Source organism: Astyanax mexicanus, chromosome 6 (genome assembly GCF_023375975.1).
Source record: "Astyanax mexicanus isolate ESR-SI-001 chromosome 6, AstMex3_surface, whole genome shotgun sequence".
NCBI classification, from domain to species: Eukaryota; Metazoa; Chordata; class Actinopteri; order Characiformes; family Acestrorhamphidae; genus Astyanax; species Astyanax mexicanus.
Genome location: NC_064413.1, coordinates 41,870,875 through 41,895,167, shown reverse-complemented (window position 1 = coordinate 41,895,167; position 24,293 = coordinate 41,870,875). Strand labels below are relative to the sequence as shown.

At 38.2% G+C, this 24,293-nt stretch overlaps 1 protein-coding gene across 2 annotated transcripts in view; it reads left to right on the top strand.

Annotated features, from left to right (window-relative positions):
* LOC103037451 (transcriptional repressor p66-beta) overlaps window positions 1–16,662 on the top strand; it is a 42,289-nt gene extending 25,627 nt beyond the window's left edge. For both annotated transcript variants that reach the window (XM_007237736.4, XM_022673591.2), the window contains exons 3-11: window positions 68–194; window positions 466–597; window positions 1,835–1,969; window positions 4,334–4,504; window positions 6,801–7,137; window positions 7,895–8,097; window positions 8,779–8,886; window positions 9,507–9,720; window positions 14,060–16,662. In XM_007237736.4, coding sequence (XP_007237798.1) covers window positions 68–194; window positions 466–597; window positions 1,835–1,969; window positions 4,334–4,504; window positions 6,801–7,137; window positions 7,895–8,097; window positions 8,779–8,886; window positions 9,507–9,720; window positions 14,060–14,196 — 1,564 coding nt within the window. In that variant the 3' untranslated portion in view covers window positions 14,197–16,662. The remainder of the gene's footprint in view (window positions 1–67; window positions 195–465; window positions 598–1,834; window positions 1,970–4,333; window positions 4,505–6,800; window positions 7,138–7,894; window positions 8,098–8,778; window positions 8,887–9,506; window positions 9,721–14,059) is intronic.
* Window positions 16,663–24,293: the final 7,631 nt, after the last annotated feature.

The following is a 24,293-nucleotide window of genomic DNA, read 5'->3' as shown; positions in this document are numbered from 1 at the left end:
CTTTATGTATTATTTTGAATATATCTGTAGTATGTTTCTTCTAATGATATGTTGTTTGTGATGATAGTGCTGTGGATAAAGATCGTCACACTCCCTCTCCTGATGTCATTGTCCTGTCTGACAATGAGGCGTCCAGTCCCAAAGGAGCGGGCAGAGAAGAGCGAGCGAAGCCTGTAAATCTGGACATGTTTAAGGTAAAGAGGTGCAGCACAGTGTTGCTCATCCCTGTGTTCCTGAATTTATGGTTTAAATTGTTGGGAAATATCTAATGCATGTTGAAATGTGATCAGATCTGATTATTTTGTAACATCAGTGTTCTGTAATGGTGTTGGAGTTAATGTCCGCATTATTATATGGACTGTTTTAATATACAGATGGATTATTGCATAACACCTATGGGACATATACTGATCACACATTTTATTCTTATATAAAAACCTGTGTGTGTTTGTGTGTGTGTTTCAGGGAAAGAGTGTAGCGGAGCGTCAGCGGGTGATTAAAGCTCTGAGAGAGGAGTTGAGGCTGGAGGAGGCTCGTCTGGTTCTGCTAAAGAAGCTCAGACAGTCTCAACTACAGAAGGAGAACCTCTCCCACAAGGTCTCGTCTCGTCTCATCTCCTCTTGCCTTGTTTCTTCTCTTTCTTTTACCTTTTTTCCCCTCTGTTTTCTTTTCTGTTTTTGACTTTCACTTCCTTTTGGTCTTCTCTTTCTCTCATTCACTTTTTTCCTCTTTCTCTCCTGCTCTTTTCTTCTTTTTCCTCTTTTTGTTCTCTTTTCACTTTTAAACTCTTTTTCTCTCTGTCTGGTTCCTTCACTCTCTCCATTTTTCTTATTAATCTTTTTCTCTCTAGCTTTTGTTATTTCTCTCTATTTCAAAATTCTTTATCTTTATGTTCTTTATTTTTTATAATTTGGAGGTCTGTTCCTTGAAACAGCATATACATAAGCTTCAATAAAATATCACTCAACTGTGAAGGTATGGGTGTTTCACATGTTTCACAAGGACATCATTTCCAATTAAATGGAGAGTGTCTATTGTCTTTCACTGTGAGCCAGTGGCAGGATTTATATAAAAAAAGAAAGAAGTGCAGGCTGGACCAGGTAATGTCAGACATTAAAAGAAATTAATTTATATTACATTCAATAGGGAAATTGGCAACTATAGACCATTTAACCTTCTCAGGGTCAGTCATATGAATCTGTATATTAATGCAGCATAGGGCATTTAACTGAGATGACATAAAAGTGTCCTTGTCTCTACAAGTAACTGATGGTGCACTATTAATGCACTAAACTGGCTGATTACTGACACATTTATGCTACTTATTCCAGGGTTTGTGGTTTAAGATATTGACACATATCAAACACTTTTATATATAACAATCTTAACAGTTATTAATTATATATGATGAACAGTTAGTGATTAAATGAAAAGTTTATAGGTCTCTGTTGAACTGGTCATAAACCAAGGAGACAAAACATTTAGAGTAATATTGATTATGTGTAACAGCACAGGTTAAAGCTTGGGACACATGGTATCTATATCCCAATGTCCTCAGATGAGGAAAACCCTCTTGCCTTATATACCCCATGTTGCTCCATGGGTTTGAATGTAAACAAACAAACCAGTGAAATAGTTTTAGAAGGCCTTGGGAAAGTCTCTTTGCATGAACTAGGTACAATTAACGAATAGTTTCCTGTTGGTTGTTTTTATATATCTTAAGTAAGTCAAATTTAAGTATAATATTTGAGATCCTATCAAGAGTTCTAGAGTATGCATACATACATCTCACTCTCTCTCTCTCTCTTTGACGTTCTCTCTCCCTCACTAACAGGTGTCTGTGGTCCAGAGCAGTTCATCATCTTCTGTCCACCCCTCAACCCACAGCTCTCAGGCCAGCACCAAGCTGCCCCCTGGAACTGGCCACAGACATCATAGCACAGACACCCAGAACCTCCGTGCTGCACAGGTCAGGAGCACACACACAAATACACATACACCATCCCACACAGTCACACAGCGCACACTGACTCTGCGTTTATACTAAAATGCGACATGTCGCTCGTGTCACCCTGCGTTTTTTTTTTTTTTCCTCCCCGCTTATAGGTGTGTCAAAGCACAAACACGCGCATGTGTCATGGTCCAGCTTCCGACAATTTCTTCAACAGCCCTAAAAAAATATTATTTATTAAATGTCAATTCCCGCTTTATCCGTCAGGGTCACGGATGTTTGTTTGTATTAAATATATATCTTAACAAATCTGTCTAGTTTTGAAAACATCATTATCATGGAATGAATGTGTATGAAAATCACTGCTTACATCTGTAGCTTTTTTCCGGTTAGCATGTTGGCTAATTTAAATAGAAAGCTAGACATTGAAAAACTAGGGCTGCACGATATATCATTTAAGCATCGTCATTGCGATGTCACATTGCGGGACGTACAATGTCATCTAAGGCAACAAAAAAAAACACATCATGTTGCTATGTTTTGATTCTTGACACAAGAAATAGATACACAGCGTTCTGAGTGAGCAGTGCTGTCTCTGTGTCTGCTTCTGCCTAAGAAGGGCAAGGGGGAGGGGCAGTGGGCGTAAATGACTGCATGGCAGACAGCCTGTTTAAAGCTGTGCACCTCAGTTCTGCACAGTTTTACGCAGATATTTCCAGTTACAGCTGAATTCACTCTTTTAATCACAGAAAAACACTGTTATTTACCTTTTTAAAAAATTTAAATGCATGATTGCATTTAAATGTTTTGCTGTTTTCCTCGGGTTTTGAGTCCTTGGCTGACTCTAAAGCCTTATGTGATTGGTTCAAAGAAATTGGGGTAGAATTGGGGTAGAATGTCGCTTCACCGTGTCATAATTAATTTGCATAAAGTTAAGAAAACTCTGTTGCTTGTCGCTTTGTCGCCTCCCACTTGCGTGTCGCAGCGACAAATCACACCCTGCCATAGGAAATGAATAGTCGCCTGTCCCTTTGTCGCTTTTTATTTTAAACGCAGGGTGAAAAACATGCACTCGAGATCTCTCAGGGCTTTCGGTTTTAATGTTGCACAGTGCAGTAAATCCCCCTCCACTGGTAATGTTTACCTGTAAGCCCACCTTTGTGGTGTACAGTCACAGCCTGTAGCCCATCTGTACATATGTATACAGATATGGCAGACATTTCCTTGTTCATCACTGGTCAATTTCACAGGGTTCGTGTGGTCATGAAAAACATGAAAAAAAATCTTGGAATTTGAAAGTAGCAATTCACAGGCCTGGATAAGTTTTGGAAAAATAAAAATACCCATAAAGTTTTGGAAAAGTCATGGAAGTTTGGTCTACAAATCTTTGTGTTTCCGTTTATCGATGGAAAATCTATTTAGAGCTCACAAATACGTCAGCTCAGAGTTAATTTAGTAATTTAGCCATACACAATGGAGCTCTCGGCATCTGACACATTTTATTATTAAATATTGTGTGTCAACATTTTTATAAGATTCATTTTAGGCCTACTTTAATCAATTTTATTTATAGTTTTAGTTTATTTTTTTATTTTATTATTGTTCATGTCTGCACTGATGTTTTAAAAATCGCCTGGTCATTAAATTTGCATTGAAAGCATGGAAAAGTCATGAAACACATAATGGAAATGTATTGGTTAAAAAGTGTATGAACCCTGATTTCACTGGAGTAAGGATGGCTAACATATGGACCATGGGCCAGAACCAGGTTGAGTTCTTATTAAAAGAAATCCAGCTCAGCAATGTGCTGAATGTTTGTACATTTGTACATTTTGATGTAGATTACAGTTTGTGTCTGCTGCCTTTTTCACAAAAGGATTTTAGGGATCTTTAGGGATGTTTGCTCATCCCCAACTCCCCACCTCACCCTAAAAGTATTAAATGAAGCATCATCATTCCTGAGAACACTATTCCAACGCTCCTGGGGTCTTTATAGTCTTTCTACATGAGATATGATGCTGGGTTTCCACAAACATTTGGACATATGTTGTGTATACTGGACCTGTAAAGATCATGATACACTAAATAGTCAATAGGCATCATCAAACATTTACAATAATGCGCAGTCTGTGGCTGCCACCTAGTGGCTATGACTTAAACTGCAGTGTTCAGGTTCACATGTATTGAACTGTACAGTTGTGTTTTTCTCTGCTGGTGATCTGTAATATTGCCTTTCAGTTTTAAGAAAGTTTTACAGATTATTTAATGGATATTATGCATAATCATATATGCATATGCATAACCACATTGAATTGATCCAATTGATATAGCAGTTCTATAGTGCTTGTGCTGGTTCTACTCTGAGCTTGTTTCTCTCCTCAGGGTCAGAGTGTGATCCGGTCTGCAGTCAGCGCCTCCGTGCCCCAGATGATGATGTCTCAGCGTGTGGTTGCCCCAAGCCCGGGGCAGCTGCAGAGCCACAGAATGCAACCCAAACCCAGCAGCATGCGCACACCCTCAACCAATATCAGCAGCACTGTCAGCTACCAGCAGGTACTGTGTATATGTGTGTAAACGAACACAAAAGATTTAATACAGAAAAAACTGTATTTAAAATGATATTCACTCCCCAGGTCTTACAGATCAATTAAGCTGCAAAAACAGCCAATGTGAAATCATTACAGGTGTGATGTCACAACCCTGAATACACAGGAAGGCTTGGGACAGAATGAAAAATGCTTATTAAAACCACAGTTTCTTCATTCAAATCATTTTCTTACACATTTGTTACCAAACTGGGGATCCAGTGCCCACCATTGCTCCTCAAATACTCAGTCTTTGTAGATACTGACACTGTACCAAATCATGATTTCAGTCACATGCTAATATCACTTGTTTGAATTCATACCATTATTTATTTATTTATTTATTTCTTACCTCATTACTAGCCCTAAACTATCCTGTTACATTTTTGTGTTGCAGGCCTAAAATACAACAATTTGTGTTGACTAATAAATACATTACATATATTGGGTTTATACTGTCATCACTGAAATAAAAATCAAAGTAAATGTAAGAAACTTTGCTTTTTTTTTGTATTTTCTGATTTGGGGTTATATACTAGAATCAGACCAGTCTGTTTAACAGACTTGTAGAGAGGCTGTTTTGGTTGCATGTTGTGTAAAAAAAAACACCATCTGTTTTGGCTTATTGGTGTAACAGCTTTTAATGGCACATTAACAATAACTGTTTCATTGTAATATATAAAAAGATGAATACATTAAGATATACAGTGAGTCCAAGAAGTATTTGATCCCTTGCTGATTTTCTTTGTTTGCCCACTAATAAAGACACTATCCTATGTTTGCAAGCACAGCGGTGAGACGTTTGTTGTAGTTAACCACAAGTTTAGCACACACACCAGGGGGAATTTTGGCCCACTCTTCTTTGCAGATCCTCTCTAAATCATGAAGGTTGGTGGGCTGTCGCTTGGCAACTCTGACCTTCAGCTCCCTCCATAGATTTTCGATCGGATTGAGGTCTGGCGACTGGCTGGGCCACTCCATGACCTTAATGTGATTTTTCTTGAGCCAATCCTTTGTTGCCTTTGCTGTATGTTTAGGGTCGTTATCATGTTGGAAGACCCAACCACGGCCCATTTTCAGATCCCTGGCAGAGGGGAGGAGGTTGTCCCTCAGGATTGTGCGGTACATGGCTCCATCCATCTTCCCAGTGATGCGGTGAAGTAGCCCTGTACCCTTGGCAGAGAAACACCCCCAAAACATTATGCTTCCACCTCCATGCTTGACGGTGGGCACAGTGTTCTTGGGGTCATAGGCAGCATTTTTCTTCCTCCTCACATGGCGGGTGGAGTTGAGGCCAAAAAGTTCAATTTTGGTCTCGTCTGACCACAAAACCTTCTCCCAATAACTTGGTTCATCTTTCAAATGATCATTGACATACTTGAGGCGCGCCTCCACATGTGCTCTCTTCAGCAGGGGTACCTTTCGGGCACTGCAGGATGTGAATTCATTGTTGCGCAAAGTGTTGCCAATTGTTTCCTTGCAAACTGTGGTCCCAGCTGCCTTCAGGTCATTTGCTAACTCCTGCCGAGTGGTTGCAGGACGATTTCTGACCGTTCTCAGCATCATTGCCACCCCACGAGGCGAAATCTTCTTTGGAGCACCGGGCCGAGGTCTGTTGATTGTCATGTTATACTCTTTAAACTTTCTGATAATTGCACCAATAGTTGTTACTTTCACATCCAACACCTTACTAATCTTTTTGTAGCCCATTCCAGCTTTGTGAAGGTCAACAATTCTGACTCTGAGGTCCTGTGACAGCTCTTTGGTTTTACCCATGTTGGAGACTTGAAATCTGTGTGATCTGTCTGATTCTGTGGACAGGTGTTTTTCACACAAGTGATTAGTGAGAACAGGTGGCTTCAGGTCAGGTAACAAGTTGATTGGGAGTGTCTAACTGGTCTGTAAAAGCCAGAACTGCTAATGAATACTAAGGGATCAAATACTTATTTCACTCCATGAAATACAAATCAATTAATATATATTCCTTACATTTATTTTCTGGATTTTCTTTTTAATATTCTGTCTCTCCATGTAAGAATACATCTACCATTAAAAGTATAGAATGATCATGTCTTTATTAGTGGGCCAACGAAGAAAATAAGCAAGGGATCAAATACTTCTTGGACTCACTGTATATATATATATATATATATATATATATATATATATCTCATAGCGGCTCTTAGCAAGATGCTTTACACTTTGAACACTTGTTAACACATTGTGTGTGTGTGTGTATGTGTGTGTGTGTGTGTGTGTTACAGACATCTAGTCAGCAGGTGTCTGTGCCTCAGCGATCCAGCTCCTCCTCCATCTACATGAACCTGGCACACATGCCGGCAGTGGGTGTGGCCGGAATGGCAAGTGGGGTGGCATCGTCCTCGCTGGCCAGCGCAAGCTCCGCCTCTTTACAGGATGTGGCCAGCAGTCAGGCTGCAGCCAAACTGGCCCTACGCAAACAGCTGGAGAAAACACTGCTGGAGATCCCACCACCCAAACCACCAGCGCCCCTCCTCCACTTCCTGCCTTCAGCCGCCAACTCCGAGTTCATCTACCTGCTGGGGTTGGAGGAGGTTGTGCAGTGTGTCCTTGACAGTCAGGGTGAGGATTACCCAATGTCTCTAATGAATGCATACTGTAATGAATGTATATGCATATCCTTTATGTTGTATTTATGGCAGATGTGCAGTATTGGCAATAGAATAGAACTGTCTGGAGCAGAGAAACGTGAACCTAATGGCACCATCCCTTATGCATAACTAATTGCAGTTTGTGTGCCTGTTGAACAGCGGCCCTAAAATCTGTCTTCCTACCACTGACAATTTGTCACAGGTACTGCAAATAATTAGTATCTTTAGGAGACTTGAATTACTGTATTAGGGTAGGGCAGGACAGTATGCTATATGATGATTTGGAATAAAGTGGGTTGGTGACCACTGCTTAGTTCTTTGCCTCTTTGCCCTTTATTTAGATATGAAGAACAGAATGTAAATTGATTATGACGTGTTACGTCAGGGCATGGCTTAGTGGCACCCACACCTGTATAATAGTGAGGAATTGTCTTGTGAGTGAGGGCTTACACTGGGTTACGTACATGCTAATGGAAAGGCAGTATTCAATGCAATTCAATTCAATTATATTTATATAGCACTTTTTACAACAAAAGTTGTCACAAAGCAACAGAGAAAGTTGTATGAATTATTAGAGTCTAATAATTAGAGTGGGGCATTATAGCAGGTACCAGATGAATAGGGCATTCCGTTTTTATAACTGTGTGAGCGTGTAACATTCCTCAATCCACAGTGTCATGTGCCTGTTTACCAGAAATTCTCATTATATGTAATGTGTGTATTTACAGGTAAGCTGCGTGGGGCTCTGGGTCAGTTGGAGCCCTTTGCTTGTGCTCAGTGTAAAACTGACTTCACCCCCCACTGGAAGCAGGAGAAGGGTGGGCGCATCCTCTGTGAGACATGCATGACGTCCAATCAGAAGAAGGCTCTAAAAGCAGAGCACACCAACAGGCTGAAGAATGCCTTTGTGAAGGCTCTACAGCAAGAGCAGGTAATGGTAATAAAGCTGTCAAGCTAAATAAGATTTTTCCTTTTTGACACAGTGTGAATCTGGTAGCTGTCTCCCTCTGACTGCTAATATACATGTTACTAAAGTTTACTAAAGCAAATAATGGAACAGGGTATGAGCGGAGGCCTAAAGTGATGGACTTTGATTTGTTAAAATCCATTTATGTGAAAATAAATACATGTTAAATAAAAAATCACATTCAAATATTTGTCATACAATTATAATAATCCAGGTTATTAAATAAGAATACAACCACAGAATACATTACATTTGATTATCTGATCTGATCTATAGTCTCAGTATGTAAGTAGTGTATTTATTACCTGCTACTACAAGAACCGTTGCATGTGTCCTTGCCTGATGTGTTTGTTAGTGGATGGATAGTAGTTAGGTCACATAGAACCTGTGCCTAATACAAAGTTTTCTTTAAAGTAATTTTGCTTTCAGTAAAAAAAAAAAAAAACAGAATTTTTATTTTCATCGGAGGCTTGCTTCTAGACCCATTTTATGAATCTCTAGTGACTGCCCTGCACTCTAAACACACGATGCTTACTGTTCATTGTGTGTGTTCACTGCATGAATGGGTTAAAGGCATCTGTGTCCAACGCACATTGTGATTGTGGTTGTCTTTGTTTTTAATGTTGTTGTGTGTTTGTCTTGTAGGAGATTGAGCAGCGGTTGCAGCAGGCTGCCCTGTCCACCAGTCCCACAGTGTCTGCTGCTAGTGTCAGCAAAGCTGAGTCCATGATCAGGCACCACACTATCAGACAGGTATCCTTATCATACTATTGATTTAAAGCTCATGCACATAAATTTTGGGCTTTGGGGGATTTTGGGCTCTGGTGAGAATGGGTAATTGCACAGATCATGTGGAAGAGTCATTTTAAACTGGGCGGGTGTGATGCGGTCTCCTTTCAGAGCGGATGAATCCGATTCCAGGTTATGTTCAGATAGTGCGCTCAGTCAGAATCTTCACTTCAACTACACACTTTTTTTTACTATGGGTGAATGAGCTACTGAGCTCTGAGTTTCCCCTTCTGAAGTCTCCATTGCTCCACCACATTCACTAAAACTGAGCCGGATCCTCTTTCAGAGGCTGTACGTGTGACGTAGGTACGTAAAGTAAATGGCGTGACGTGTCCAAGAGAACTCCCGTGAAAAGCGACCCGACACCCGAATATATTAGGCTTAGCTCATTTCAGCACACTGGTCCCATTAAACAAAATATTTTATCCCTTCTCCACTCATAAATGCTTTTGCTTTCAGTTTAGAAACAAAATAATATGGCCTGCCAATTTAATTACATATGGTAAAAATAAACATTTAAACATTTAAAATGCACCTAATTAATTCATTTTACACTTTGTGTGTGTGTGTGTGTTACCATGCAGGCATCCCAGTCACAGAGTGCCCAGTCCCAAGTGTCTGTGCAGCGCAGCGCATCCTCTTCAAGCTCTGGCACAGCGCGGGGTGTACTATCCAACTTCGCCCAGGCCTCCCAGCTCGCACTGCCCACTGCTATTATGGGTATGACCAGCAAACACTGCTCCAGTTCCAGCAGCCGGGCACAGCACGACGGACGACATCAGCTATACAGCATCCCTGGTAAACTTCTTACATTAGTCTTAAACAATGAAACACTGTCTCACTCCTCATCTCTAATTTCTAGAGAAAATGTAATTAGCTTATGGCCTTTAGGAAGTGAAATGCTAGCTGACACTGGATAATTCCTGCTTAAAAGTTAAATGGACCAAATAAGTCAGTTTGTTGGACCAAATAATAATTTGTTTATCTTTTGGCAACAATTCAGTTTAACAATTCAGTTTAATGAATGAATGAATGAATAAACACACATGCACATTATTATTAGTTAGACCTCTGAAAATCACCTATTACTTTTTCTAATGTCTCAGTTTACAAGTGTTGGAAGTTAAAGTTGGTTTCTTGTTCACCAACTTCTTCAGGGTTATGTGTAACATTTATGAATTCAATTGTCTAACAATTTAAGGCTACAGTCAAAAATACACAAGTAAGGGGAAAACTTCTTTATTATTTAATTCTTATCATTTGGTGTAGTATAAAAGAAATGGGTTTTCATCAATTTTTCCGATTTTTCTTTTTTTTCAGATTTTTACATCTTACAAAAGTAATTTGCTTTATATCTTCGGATTTTTGTTACAAGGAAAATAGAAAAATCTAAAATACATTGAGAAAAAAGACAGAAATTAACACTTAAGATTGAAAAAAAAAACAGATCAATTTATTCTATACCAAAGTAAATGGAAAAAAATAATGTTATTAATAATAAGTTTCACACACAATTTTCTATGTCCAAATTGAAAATTGACCTGATATTCAGTGCCCTCCATAATTATTGGCACCCCTGGTTAAGATGTGTTCTTTAGCTTCTCATAAATTGAGTTTTGTTCAAAATAATATAGGACCACGATGGGAAAAAAAAGTAAAGTCCAACCTTTAACTCAAGTAAATTTTAAGGGGGAAATAAAATCCCTGACTAAGAAATAATTATTCTTCATAAAATCACCTGTTCCACAATTATTGGCACCCCTAACAATTCTTAGGAAATAAATTTAATAAAAGTATTTCTGTCACTTCTACAGTAGTTTACGAAGTTGATCAGAGTATGTAGGAACATTTAATTAGTAATTCACAACTTCCTGTTTCCCTGGGGTATAAATATGACGTGACACAGAGGCCATTTATCTTCAACATGGGAAAGACAAAGGAACATACCATTCAAGTGAGGCAGATGTGTGTTGACCTTCACAAGTCAGGCAATGGCTACAAGAAAATCGCTACTCGCCTACACCTGTCCATATCTACTGTCAGAGGAATTATTAAGAAGTTTAAAACAACTGGAACAGTGGTAAACAAGCCTGGACGAGGACGCAAGTTTATTTTGCCACCACGCACAGTGAGGAGGATGATAAGAGAAATAAAAAGTTCTCCAAAGCTCACTGTTACAGAATTGCAACAAATGGTAGCTTCTTGGGGTCACAAAGTCTCCAAAACAACCATCAGGCGCTATCTACATGCCAACAAGCTGTTTGGGAGGCATGCACGGAAGAAACCATTTCTCACTCACAATCATAAACGCAAACGTTTGGAGTTTGCTAAGCGGTACTATGACTTCAACTGGGACCGTGTGCTTTGGTCAGATGAAACAAAGATAGAGCTTTTTGGCAACAAATGCTCTAAGTGGGTCAGGCGTAACACAAGAGCTGAATATGCAGAAAAGCACCTCATGCCCACTGTGAAATACGGCGGGGGATCAGTGATGCTGTGGGCCTGTTTCTCTTCTAAAGGCCCTGGGAACCTTGTTAGGGTGCATGGCATCATGAATCCTCTAAAATACCAGGACATTTTAAAACAAAATCTGGTGGCTTCTGCCCGAAAGCTGAAGATGGGTCGTCACTGGGTCTTTCAGCAAGATAATGACCCTAAACATGTGGCCAAATCTACACAGAAATGGTTCACCGCACACAGAATCAAGCTCCTCCCATGGCCATCTCAGTCCCCAGACCTCAACCCCATTGAAAACCTGTGGGGTGAGCTGAAGAGGAGAGTGCAGAGGAGAGGACCCAGGTCGTTGGATGATTTAGAGAGAATGTGCAAAGAGGAATGGTCAAAGATCCCTCTTTCTGTATTCTCCCATCTTGTGAAACATTACAGGAGAAGATTAGGTGCTGTTTTGTTGGCAAAAGGGGGTTGTACAAAGTATTAACATCAGGGGTGCTAATAATTGTGGCACACATGATTTGATGTTAAATAATTATTTCTTAATGTGGGATTTTTTTCCTACTGAATAAATTCACTTGAGTTAAAGGTTGTATTTTACTCTTTTTTCCATCATGGTCCTATATTATTTTGAACAAAACTCAATTTATGAGAAGCTAAAGAACACATCTTAACCAGGGGTGCCAATAATTATGGAGGGCACTGTATGTTACACTGACCTTTTAGATTCAGATTTTCCATTCTTTATATATTACATATTACATTTTGGAGCTCCTGTTCAAGATTGAACTAAAAATCTGAATAAAACCCTGGTGAAGAAGAAGCCAGCGTGGCTGTGATGTGCTTGAGTTCAGTCTATTTGGCTTGACTGTTCAGATTGTCTCTACAAAGATTTTAGGGAGCCAGAGGGATGCTGTGCTGTCCCCTCCTGTGTCATAAACCCATGTGCAATCAGACCCCTGCCCTCTCAGTAGTTATTCCACCCAGCATGCATTACGCAAATACATCATACAGCCATTAGGAATCCCCCCACGGCAATAAAGAAAATAAATCCTCACTACAAACTCAGCTATGGTTAGGACTTGAAGAAGTATTATTTGGCTTTATTGCACTAAAGTTGAGTCTCTGCACTTCCTTTGGCATTAGCCAGCAGGCAGAATATCCCATTCTTTAAATATCCTGTGTTGTTTGCTTTTCAGCTTGTAGTGCTTGTGGTTTGTCTGAAGTTGGTCCCACCTTCATGCATCACTATGATAGTGGTGTTTACATAGCCTTCATTTGTACCGAATCAACTTTTAATCACTTTCTGTCCCACTGACCATGTAGGAGCACATGTAGTTCTGTAATTACAGAGATTTCTTAAACACCTCAGTATCACTGCTAGACTGAGAATTGTCCAATATCCAGCCAGCAGTGTCCTGTGGGCAGTGTCCTGTGGGCAGTGTCCTGTGGGCAGTGTCCTGTGGGCAGCGTCCTGTGAGCACTGATGAAGGAATAGGGGATGACCACCACAAACTGTGCCATAACGGATTACTAAGAATGATTCACCACCTAAATTATACCTACACTGTAGTGGTCCAATGGGGTCCCAACTATTGAAGAACAATCTGGGCTATGTTAAGAGACATTTTGGCCTCAAACTAACATTTATTGTTATTTGATATGTAGCACTGTATCCAGAGGTGTAACTAAAATCATATGGACCACAGTCCAAAAACATTACCAGCTCCTCATACATTTTACCACTATATACAGCTCTGGAAAAAATAAGAGACCACTTAAAAATGATGTTTCTTTGATTTTATCAAATTAAAAACCTCTGGACAAAGCTGAACTGCTAGAATCTTTGCACCAGGAGTGGCATAAAGTTATCCAAAAGTAGTGTGTAAGACTGGTGGAGGAGAACATGACAAACTGTAATAAAAACAGGGTTATTCCAAATTCCAAATGTTGTTTTCTGAGCTCTTAAAACTTTATGAATATGAACTTGATTTCTTTGTATTATTTGAGGTCTGAAAGCTCTGCATCTTTTTTGTTATTTCAGTCATTTCTCATTTTATGCAAATAAATGCTCCAAATGAAAATATTTGTATTTGGAGTTTGGGAGAAATGTTGTCCGTAGTTTATAGAATAAAACAACAATGTTCATTTTAATCAAACATTTACCTATAAATAGCAAAATCAGAGAAACTGATTGTCGGGCAGTATTTTTATTGTCTGGCAGTAATCAGGCCTGGTTGTGGCTAGGAGTGCATTTGATACATAAAATGTAGTTAATCACAGTTAATTCTTGGAGGGGCAATTACTTTTTAAATTCACATTGGGTCAGAATGGTTTGGATTGCATTTTTTCCTTTTAATTAATTAAATGATATTTTTTAATTTGAAACTCCTCTTTTTAGTATTTAATTGGCTACTTCTGTTTAAAGTCTTGTGTAAGCATTTGTAGCAAAGGTAAAAAAAAAAATTATTATTATTATTATTTGGCCCCTTTAATCAGCTGTTCCAAATTGTATCCTTGGTGGAATGAATAAACTTGTTAGATTTGAATACTGAATGTTTTGCCTATTTAAAGAGATCAAATACTAAATAATCTCTCTTTCTCTGTCTCTCTCTCTCTCTCTCTCTCCCCCTCTCCTTCTCCTCATCTTTCACATTCCCTCTCGTACCCTTTTTGTTCTCGGTAGGAGTAAACATCGCGTACCTGAGCCCGGGCACTGTCGGAGGTCATAAGTCGTCTAGTTTAGCGGACAGACAGCGCGAGTACCTGCTGGACATGATTCCCCCTCGCTCTATATCTCAGTCCATTACTGGACAGAAATAAATCTTCACATTCACACCTAACCCCGTCATGCACACCATAGCCAAAATATGCATAGAAATGCATTCACACTATCCTAATTCTATCTTTATCTTTATCTCTCTTATTCATTCACTCTTACCCGCTCGCTCGCTCTCACAAACACACATACACATACACACACACACAAACACACACACTCTCAAATTCACACACTCATAAACACAGACACACCTCCACTATTGCTCCCCCTGTTGCATGCAGTGCCTGTCAGTCTGCTTACCAGCTAATATTTCTGTGTAACACAATCAGTGACTGTAAGACTCCAGTGCTGAGACTCCAGTCACTCTCTGCAAGTATGCAAACCCTCCTCAACACTACTGTCCCCTGCCCACTGACCGGGGGTCTCCTCCACACCCACCCACTCGCCCTCACTCACTCTAGATATGTGTATGTATGTGTCTGTGTGAGAGTGAGTGCGTGGACCTCTTTTGTAAATTCATATGCTTTTTAGTTAGAGTGTTTTTTTTTAAGTTCAGCATTAATATTTCAAAAGTGTGTGAGTGTATATGAGTGTGTATGAATGTGTGTGTGTGGTAGTACTGTGCAGTGAGAGTGAGACCGACTTTTGTAATTGAATTTAAATGGACACTGTTGTTTTTTGTCGTTTGATTTTCTGAAAGCAAACATCAGTGTTTTTAATGAGATGGGGTTTAAATGAAGAAGCCTTATATCATACCTTCTATCACTTTATGTGGAGCTTTTGTTTTCATGCTACAGCTAAGCTACTTTTAGCTGACTTTGCAATACTTAATTACCATTTCCTAAAGACTGGACAAAAAAAAAAACGTTTTTTGTAACTGTTCAGACAGTTTTCAGCATCTTTATTTAGGGCTCTTACTGTTTTGGCAGTGTTTTTCCTCCCCCAGCGTGAAAAAGCCGGGTCTGTAACACTTCTGAGCTGCCAGTTGTTCAAACCTCGGCCCTCGTCGCATCCGTCAGCTCATCGCTCCCCCCTTCAGACGCACTTTAGGCAAGATCATTGGCTCATTTATATACACATGTATCATTTGTTTCATCATGATCTCTAAACCGAGTCACTTCTATAGTTCTATCTCTCATCAAATGAACAGGATTGGAACGACGCTGGTGACGGTCCAGTTTTGACATTAAATAATGTTGAAGTGAAATGATTGATGCTTTGGATGGTGAGGATTTCGAGTTTTAAAGGTGCTGTTTGTCGGATTTTCCTCTCTTCTTTGTGAAGTTGACAGAGTGGAGGAACTTCTCATGCGCTGCCCCTTTATGAGAACAGTGCAATATTGAGATACACAGGGAAGAAGTTACGTTTGTTTTATTTATTTGGTTAAAATTTCATGCTTGTTTTTGGCTTCATTTTTGTTGTTTTAAAAAAAAAAAGTTTTTCTTGCCATTTTTTAGTAAATATGTACAGTATAGAATGCTACCCAGAAAACATGCTTCTTTCTATCTTACTTTCTTTCTTTGTTTCTCACCACGTGCCCCAAGGCACTTTTGTTGACTAAAAAACTGAAAAAAAAGATAATTCTTCGTATATGTAAAGCTGATTTTTTGAAAAAAAAAAATTCTTACAAAATACTTGTAAAAAAAAATTCTGCTAGAAAATTCAAGTCATTTTGTCAGTGATGCCCCAAGTATCTTACTTTCCTGGTTTACTGGTCAAGGTTTTATGAATATTGAACTTATAACAAGTATTAAAAATACTTATTTGCATGGAAAGACATTGTTAATAATGTATTGTAAATATGCCTCATTTGCTTTTGGGGCTCAAAACATGAAATCAACACATTTGTACATTGTATAGAAAAAAAAACAGAAGCCATTGATATTGTGAGTGTCATTTTGTCATGTGATCCCTGTGTAGTACTACACACCAATGTATGAGATTACAATGTTTTCTTTTAATTCATTCTCAAAATATATTTTCTTGTCCCCTCTGTATGGGTTGTGCTATGTGAAATGTGCTTCATACACCTGGTCCTTCTGTTCTTGAACTCTTTGATCACTTACTTGGCCACAGTCTCTCTCTCCCAGTCTCACCTGCCTGTGTTAAAGTTGATGCTTTACGTTCTGTTCACCTCCCTCTGTACATTACGCTGTTGTAGACCTACATTAACTTGTACGTTTGGGAGATGTAGGAAGGTTCAGACAGCTTCATGAAACAGTTGAAGACGCTCTCAGTGCTTTCACGTTTATTCTCTGCAGTCGGCCCTTTATGATCCATCACCCCCTGGGGCCAGGGCCAGGACTTGGTCTTGTTCTTTGCTTTTCTTTTGTATGATTCTTCATTACAAAAGCAACATGCTGTGTGTGTTCTGGATGGTAAAGATGAATGTGGAAACTGAGCAGAGTGAAGTAAAGAGGCTTGTTTTCTTGCAGGACAAATGTTGCTTCATATAATTTCAGTAAATAAGCTTACAATAAAGACAAATAAAGGAAATGCATCGGTGATGGCTTTGTAATTGCTGTTTTAATGCTTTGTCCATTATTTACTTGATGTAATCTCATTCTAACAAGGAAACATATAGTTGCATGCAAACGTTTGGCCCTGCCTGATCAAACAACATGCAGTACATATAAAATGTATTCACTTCTTGGCTGTTCTCCTTCTCCTTTCATTTATTGCTTTTATAAATGAAATCATGGTCAGTATAACTGTACAATATATTGAACGAGGGATGAAAAAACAACAAATAGAAGAGTGCAAGTCAGTATGGCTGTAGATTATAGCTTTATTGTCCTTTGGGTAAAAGAAAGACAGGGAATAGATATGATTAAAAAATGAATGGATGTCAATGGGAATAACGAGGAATAGAAATAAAACAACAAATAAACAAATGCAGGTCATAACCTCAGTGAATTTGTGCTTGAGGGCCTGCACTGGGATCAAAGGCAAAAGTACAGTAGATGGGCAATCCATTCATAATGGAAAAAAACGGAAATTAACAATTTAATTATTATAATTTTTTATTTATTTATTTATTTAGCGAAAACCGTGCATCCGATCAAAAATTTGCTTTTAGGCACGAATTACACTATCAGACCGGAAAAAAAACTGGAGTTGTAATGGTGTCGATATCTTGAAAGTCATATTCTGTTAGTTACTTGGCGATGAATGTGTCCATGATACTAACCCAGATATATAGTGTAGTTGCAAATATATTTATTATATATATATATATATATATATATATATATATATATATATATATATATATATATTATAGTATTATTATTTTGGATTATTTTGAGGCACTGATGAATTTGTCATGCCGTAATACACATAATTTGATGCCCTAATCATCATAGTATGTGTAGCCGCTGAATTTCTACACTGAAAACACTTTATTTCTCATTTAATTTTGTAGAATCCAGGTGGCTTTTCTGATAATGTAGGTCTTCATGCCAAATTAAAGGTACTTGTATCACAAAGTGAACAATTGTTCTGATATAGGGACTTATTCTGCAGCACTATATGTTAAATTCAACTGTAAACCAGAAAAGGGTGAAAACAAGAGACTGTGACCTAAAGAAAACTCTAAATCCCAGAATTCCAAGATTTAATCAGAGCAAAACAGGTACAGCTGTTGGAACAACCCTTGTCACGTTTGTTAAAGGTGAGTGATGAGATGTGGAATGTAATGAAAATTATTCAGTTTTGCATGGAATTGAATGGGAATGTTTTGTTGTGTTTTGTTTGGTCTGTAACTGTTTGTAAATATGGAATTATGAGAATGCCTGTATCTGTAGCTCCTAATATGATTTAAACTAAAGTCTAAGACTCATTCAGCAAACAAAACTTCACTTAGTACAACCAAAGCACCAGTAAGAACTGCCCCACCTTGGGAGAAATTGTTTTGTCACACACAGCAATCAGACGTTAACACGTAAAAGAACCGACAACGAGAACGGAAGTACACGGACAAGGACAGGAAACACCTGAGGCTAGGGGGCGGAGCTACAAATCAACACAGGTGACAACAGTTAAGGTAGAGACACGGACCAACACTGGGATGGAGCTACAAATGAACACAAACTGATCATGTGGGGAAATTACAGGCAGAAGGAAAAGGTAAACAAAAACAGAAACAGGAGCACAGACCGGAAACAGGGCAAGGACACATAATTATGCTTTTTTTTACTACATAAGTTCAAGTTTGGGGAAAAACTTCAGGAAAGTTCCAAAATCAATCATTTTAATTTTCTCCCTCTTCACTCATACAGTATTGGCAGTATTGTGTTCAGGAGACAGCATTATAAATGACTATATTGCAAAGAGAAGTGGGGGGAATATTTAAGCCCAAGGCTTTATAGATAATTATTAATTAATTAAAGTGTGTTTTTAGAAAAACACTGAACTTGACTGATACTCAGCTACCACACAGAGAAAACCACAAACTGTATAATGCAAAGTTAATAGTAAAGGTAAAATAATGCACTGTCCCAAATGTTTGTGAACACCCCTTCTTATTAAAGCATTCAGCTACTCTTTCATAAATGATAATGCTTGCTCAGCTTCAGAAATGAAATAGGCTTCACTCAAACTCACCTCACCTTGTTCAACCTCACTCACAAGATAACAGCTCATGACTTATACATGTATCAGTATTCCCAAGCTGTTCCATGATAAACCATTTTAATGATCAGTATACAGTGGTGCTTGAAAGTTTGCGAACCCTTTAGAATTTTTTATATTTCTACATAAATAAGTCCAAAAAGCTGATAAAAGACATTCCAATATTACGTATTTGTGTTTAACAAAACTATAAACCTTTGCTTTCAGTATCGGGGTCACACCAGAGTTTCTGGGAGCTGTTAATTAGCCCTGCACACAGGCTTGGAGCAGTTTTAGCCCATTTCTCTGTACAGAACAGCTTCAACTCTGGAATGTTGGAGGGTTTCCTCAAATTAACTTGCTTCAGGTACTTTTGCAACATTTCTTTTGCATTACATTAACTTTATTCTTATTGAACCATTCTTTGGTAGAACGACTTGTGTGCTTATGGGCATTGTCTTCCTGCATGATCCACCTTCTCATGAGATTCAGTTTATAAACCGATGTCCTGACATTTTCCTTTAGAATTCTCTGATATAATTCAGAATTTATTGATCCATCAATGAAGGCAAGATGTTTAGGCCCAGATGCAGCAACACAAGCCCAATCATGGGCGTGTCAGTGTACAGGTATGTCATAATAATAATAATAATAATAATAAAGCTAGCTACTACTTTTTATATAAAAATGATATTAAGCAAGCCCAGGTGTATTTCTTCACAACAGATTCTATTTCCTGTATTTGTGTTCTTCATAAGAATTATATTACACTGTAAAAAGGAGATCTCTGTTCTTAGCTCACTGAACTCTGATTGCTCTGGTTTAAGTAAAATGTGAAGTATTGTGATCTTTAACTGATTGATAGGAACATTTTTCCTTTCATAAAGATCTTTGATCTCAGGCAGCTCAGAGATAAAACACTTCAGTACTCGAGTGCTTTAAACCAGCAGGAAAGGTGGAATTTTCTACCAGCATGACTGACATTAAATTCACTTCAGATGGTGAAAGAAACTCATCCAAATAAGACTCTCTAGTGTTTACTGGGAATTTCTTTAAGTTATACATTCTCTTTAGTTTATTATGATTTCCTGCAATGCAGTGAAACTATCAATATTTTACGTCTCCAAAACTTATAAATTATAAGTTAAACATTAGGATTGGACACTGCCAAAGCAAACATCAACTAGATGTTTATGATAGTGGTGTCAAATGATTAAAACATTAATCAAGAGAGGGGTAGTAAGTTCGTTAAAATGCAAAAAAAAAAAAATGTATATTGTTATTGCAAAAATATCCTGAAATATAGTGATAATATTTTAGTGCCATATGGTCCATCAGGGTATGTTGCTGTAAGTGGTAGCGAAAGGAATATTCACAATGTTCTCATTTCCCATTAAATATCTACTAGAGACAGATTATATCTGTCCAGTATCATTTATTCAGCTTAAGTCATGGATATATTAAGTGCATTATTAGTGTCATGACATGTTGGTCATTGACTTCTGTTACAATCTGGTGTAAATCTCAATTAAGGATGCGACATATATTGTATGCGATAATATCACCAAATAAAATGCAATATTATTTTCTTGCAGTAGTGTTTCCTTAAAATTATATATACTTTTTATTCAAAGTTAAGGCATTTAGCCACAAATATTGTTATCGCAAAAATACCCTGAAATATTGTGATTTTTTTTAGGGCTATATCGCCCACCCCTAGTGTGTTGTGCTTGCCCATCCACAGAACTGAACCCAATTTTTCCACAGGTAAGGTAGTGTTTTTGGAGTGAGGTTTTAATTGACACTATTATTCAATAATGTGATGAAAAATGGTTACATAGAAGCTACTTAAGTCAGAATCGTTTCCGTTCACTTAACCAGTGTTGTGTCCACATTCTATGGTGTCATGTTTTTTACTTTTTGGCTGTTTTTTCTGAACAAATCACAGAACACACAAAAGCAGCTGTGGCCAAAAGGAGCTTCTGTTTCTGCTCCACTGTTAAACAGCTTCTCTTCCTGTTAAAGTCCACCAGAAGCATGATGGATAATAATGTTAGAGAGAATCCAGTTGCAGATAGTCCCCAGCCTTTGCAATATCTTAGCCTGTTACTAGTCTGTGACTAAAAGTCTGTGACTTGGTCTGGTTCCAGGCTGAGGCTTCTTCCGGCCACCTGAGGTAATCAATCAAGCTCAATGTCCCACATCTGTGCTGTGAGCTATGTAAGCTCAGAGATTCGGCCCCTCTGTGCTGAATTTTGACTCTGTTTGAGGCTGAGTTTATGCTGGTTTCTAGAATTATCAGGGATAAGAAATCTCTTGATTCACTTTCTTTGGTTTTATAAGACATTAGGGGTAGCTGTGCTCCCTTTTTCAGCTTCTCCTCTCTCCAGGAAAGGGGAACAAATATCAAAAAGTCAACAAAGCTCTCCTCTGCTGAGCTTTTCTTATATCTGGGAATTTTTTGGGGTAGCCGGTCTTCCCCTGGCAGTCCTTTGTTTGTTCTCCTACTTTTTTCCATGCTCTGCTTGGTGTTTGATGACCTTTCCAACTGGTTTCATATCCAACTCTCTTTTTAAGTTTGTTTGCTTAGTGAGGTTGATGACATTAACCTGTAAATGCAGTGGTCTGGGAGTAAACTCATGTACTTATGAGTTTACCTGCTCTGAGATCTACAGTTCTGAGCCGCAACCTTTAAAAACCTTTAAATGAACGTTGATTCAATGTCAGAATTAAAACATTAACTGATTCCTATTAGGCCATGTTAAATAAAAGTTGTTGAAAGGTTGTTTTTTCATCACCAACCTTAAAAGATGTAAAGCAACCAAAAAAATAAATGTGTTCTTTGCTTTGACAGTCTGAAGTGTGATCAGTCACCCAGCAAAACAATTCATCATTAGTGTTTAGCTTGATGTTAATGGTTTGAAGGTACTGGAGTTGAGTAAAAAGATAATAACTTACAAAGTAATAGCATGTAAATGAACCTATGTTTAATTGTACCTGAGAAGTTGTAAGAATCTCTGGAATAGTTTAACATCAATTTATTGGCACCATGTCTAATGCCAGGTGTGGACTAGAGGGGTATAAAGCCCCCCCCCCAGCTCTGAGCTGTGGAGCAAGGGAACTCTGTTCTCTAGAATGATGGTGCTCCATCCAATAGTACTGGGATGAGATGGTGGGTGGTGATTATCCAACATACTGACTTAACATATGCTCTTGTTGCTGATTGCAACCAAATTTTCACAGCAAAGCACTAAAATCTAAAATCTAGTATATAAAAGAGACTTACCCAAATGACCAAGTGTCCCAATACTTTTGTCCATATGCAGTAGATGCACTATGACCAGCAGACTGAGGGCCAGCTCCATCCATTAGGCTGTGAGGATGCTCAACTATCTCCGTGCTTAAATGTTTGCACCAGGATTGTTATAAAGTTATCCAAAAGCATTGTGTAAGACTGGTGGAGGAGAAAATGCCAAAATGCACGAAAACTGTGATTAGAAACCAGGTTTTTTTAACCAAATATTGGTTTCTGAACTCTTAAAACATTATGAAAATGAACTTATTTTTATGCATTATTTGATGTTTTTGAGGAATTTGTGATAAACGTTGTCCGTAGTTTTTGTTGTTGTTGTTGTTGTTTTTTGTTTTGTTTTTTTGCTGTAACCTCGAGTAGGAGAGTAACGGAATTTCAATCCTCTGTATGTTCTGTACATATGCAGTACTGACAGTAATACTACTTGACTAGACCCTTTAGTTAAGTAAGTGCAGTAACAAATAACAACAGGCTCCAGAAGAGGGCGCACATTGACAACCCCAAACACTGTATTTACACATCTCAGTAGGTTGAGGTGATATCTATATGTTTGGACATACCTTAAATATTTTTTGGCTTTCTCATTATTTTAAAAAGCTCTGCATTGTAGGTTAATACTAAAGTCATTCAAACTATGAAATGGAATTAGTTAATAAACAAACAAGAATATGTTTTATATTTTAGATAACTCAAAGTAGCACTTCTTGCTTAGATGACAGCTTTGCACATCTTGGCTGGATTTTCTCAGTCAGCTTTATAAGGTCGTCTGAAATGACTTTCAGTTAACAGCTGTGCTGAACACCTTATATAAACATATCCGCCACTAATGATTTAACATATCTCTAATCCAAAAACATATGTATGTATTTGTAACCATTTTATGTAATTCATCGTGCTTTTTGTCTTTTTTAAAAGCATTTTGCATTTTGACGAAACTAGAGAAGAGGCGTGAGGCATGTCCTATTATATTACGTATTATTATTATTATTATAGTAGTATATAGTCTGCAACATGTTCAGTCTTTATTGCTGGACACTTTAGTTATACTAATTTCACTACAGACCAGGATACAGACCCTTAACACTTATTAGCCTATAGCACTGCATCCACTTCAGTGTGGAAGAGATCACTGTTTAGATCACTGTTTGTGGGGAATAGTTTGGACTGTATGTGCAGAACCGTGTGTGGAGGTTCAGAACTCACACTCTTATGATGAGCAGAGCAGGGGGTCGGCTGATCCGTTGCCTTTACAAACAGAGGAAAGATAAGCTATCAGAAACTGTGATAGAGCCTGTGATGGTGTGAGATGATCTTGGCAGGATGAAAGCCCCCTTCATTACCTGTTCCTGTTGATTTTTTTGGGCATATTCCTTCCCTGATAGCAGACGACTCTGATTCCGATATGCATTACAGTCACTGCCGTTTTTTGGATTTGGCCCAGATCCAATACAGGATTGTCTCATAATAGCTGATTCTGTTACGGATCTGTCTGCATGTCTGCATATTTAGGCTAGAAGCGGTCCGAATACTAACTTTTTTTGCTATTTTTACCTATGCAAATCACAGCTACAGTACAAAAGCAAACCAATTATTTGAATCTTTTGAGTAAAAAAAATAAAACCTGTTTATGACCTGATTTTTTTTTTTTTTATGACTTATTCAGCAGCCAAGTCACATAGAAATCTGGTCCCTTCGCACAAAAATATAGACATTTATATTGTTCAAAAATATGAATTCTTTAGTTCTTTGATGAGTAATTATTTTCATGGTGGATATATATTTTAACAGCCCCATTTTAGGAAGGACAAAGAAAAGGGAAGAAAACAAAGAAAGGAAAAAGCCTGAACAAGGAGCTGCTGTTTTCCAGGTAAACTGTACTTCTAAAGTATGTCTAGTGAGCATGATACATTTGTTAATGAAGCAACACATATAACACTGCATATTTTTTACACTGAGAAATTCTGTGAAATGTCAGAGCTAACAGTGCTAACATTAACTAGCTGTAGCTGTAGCAAACACCAGCAGGCACAGGAGCAAGGGAAAAGCACAAAGAGGCACAAAAACACTTACTAACAGCAGTACTTTGTATAATTTACACTTTTTGAGTGTTTTAGAACCTTTTAAAACTTAAAAGTAACGAAGTTGGCCTTTGTTCAATTTGATTCAGCTAAGCTAAGAGCTTTACACTTCAGTATAAATTCTCCCTCAGCTAGA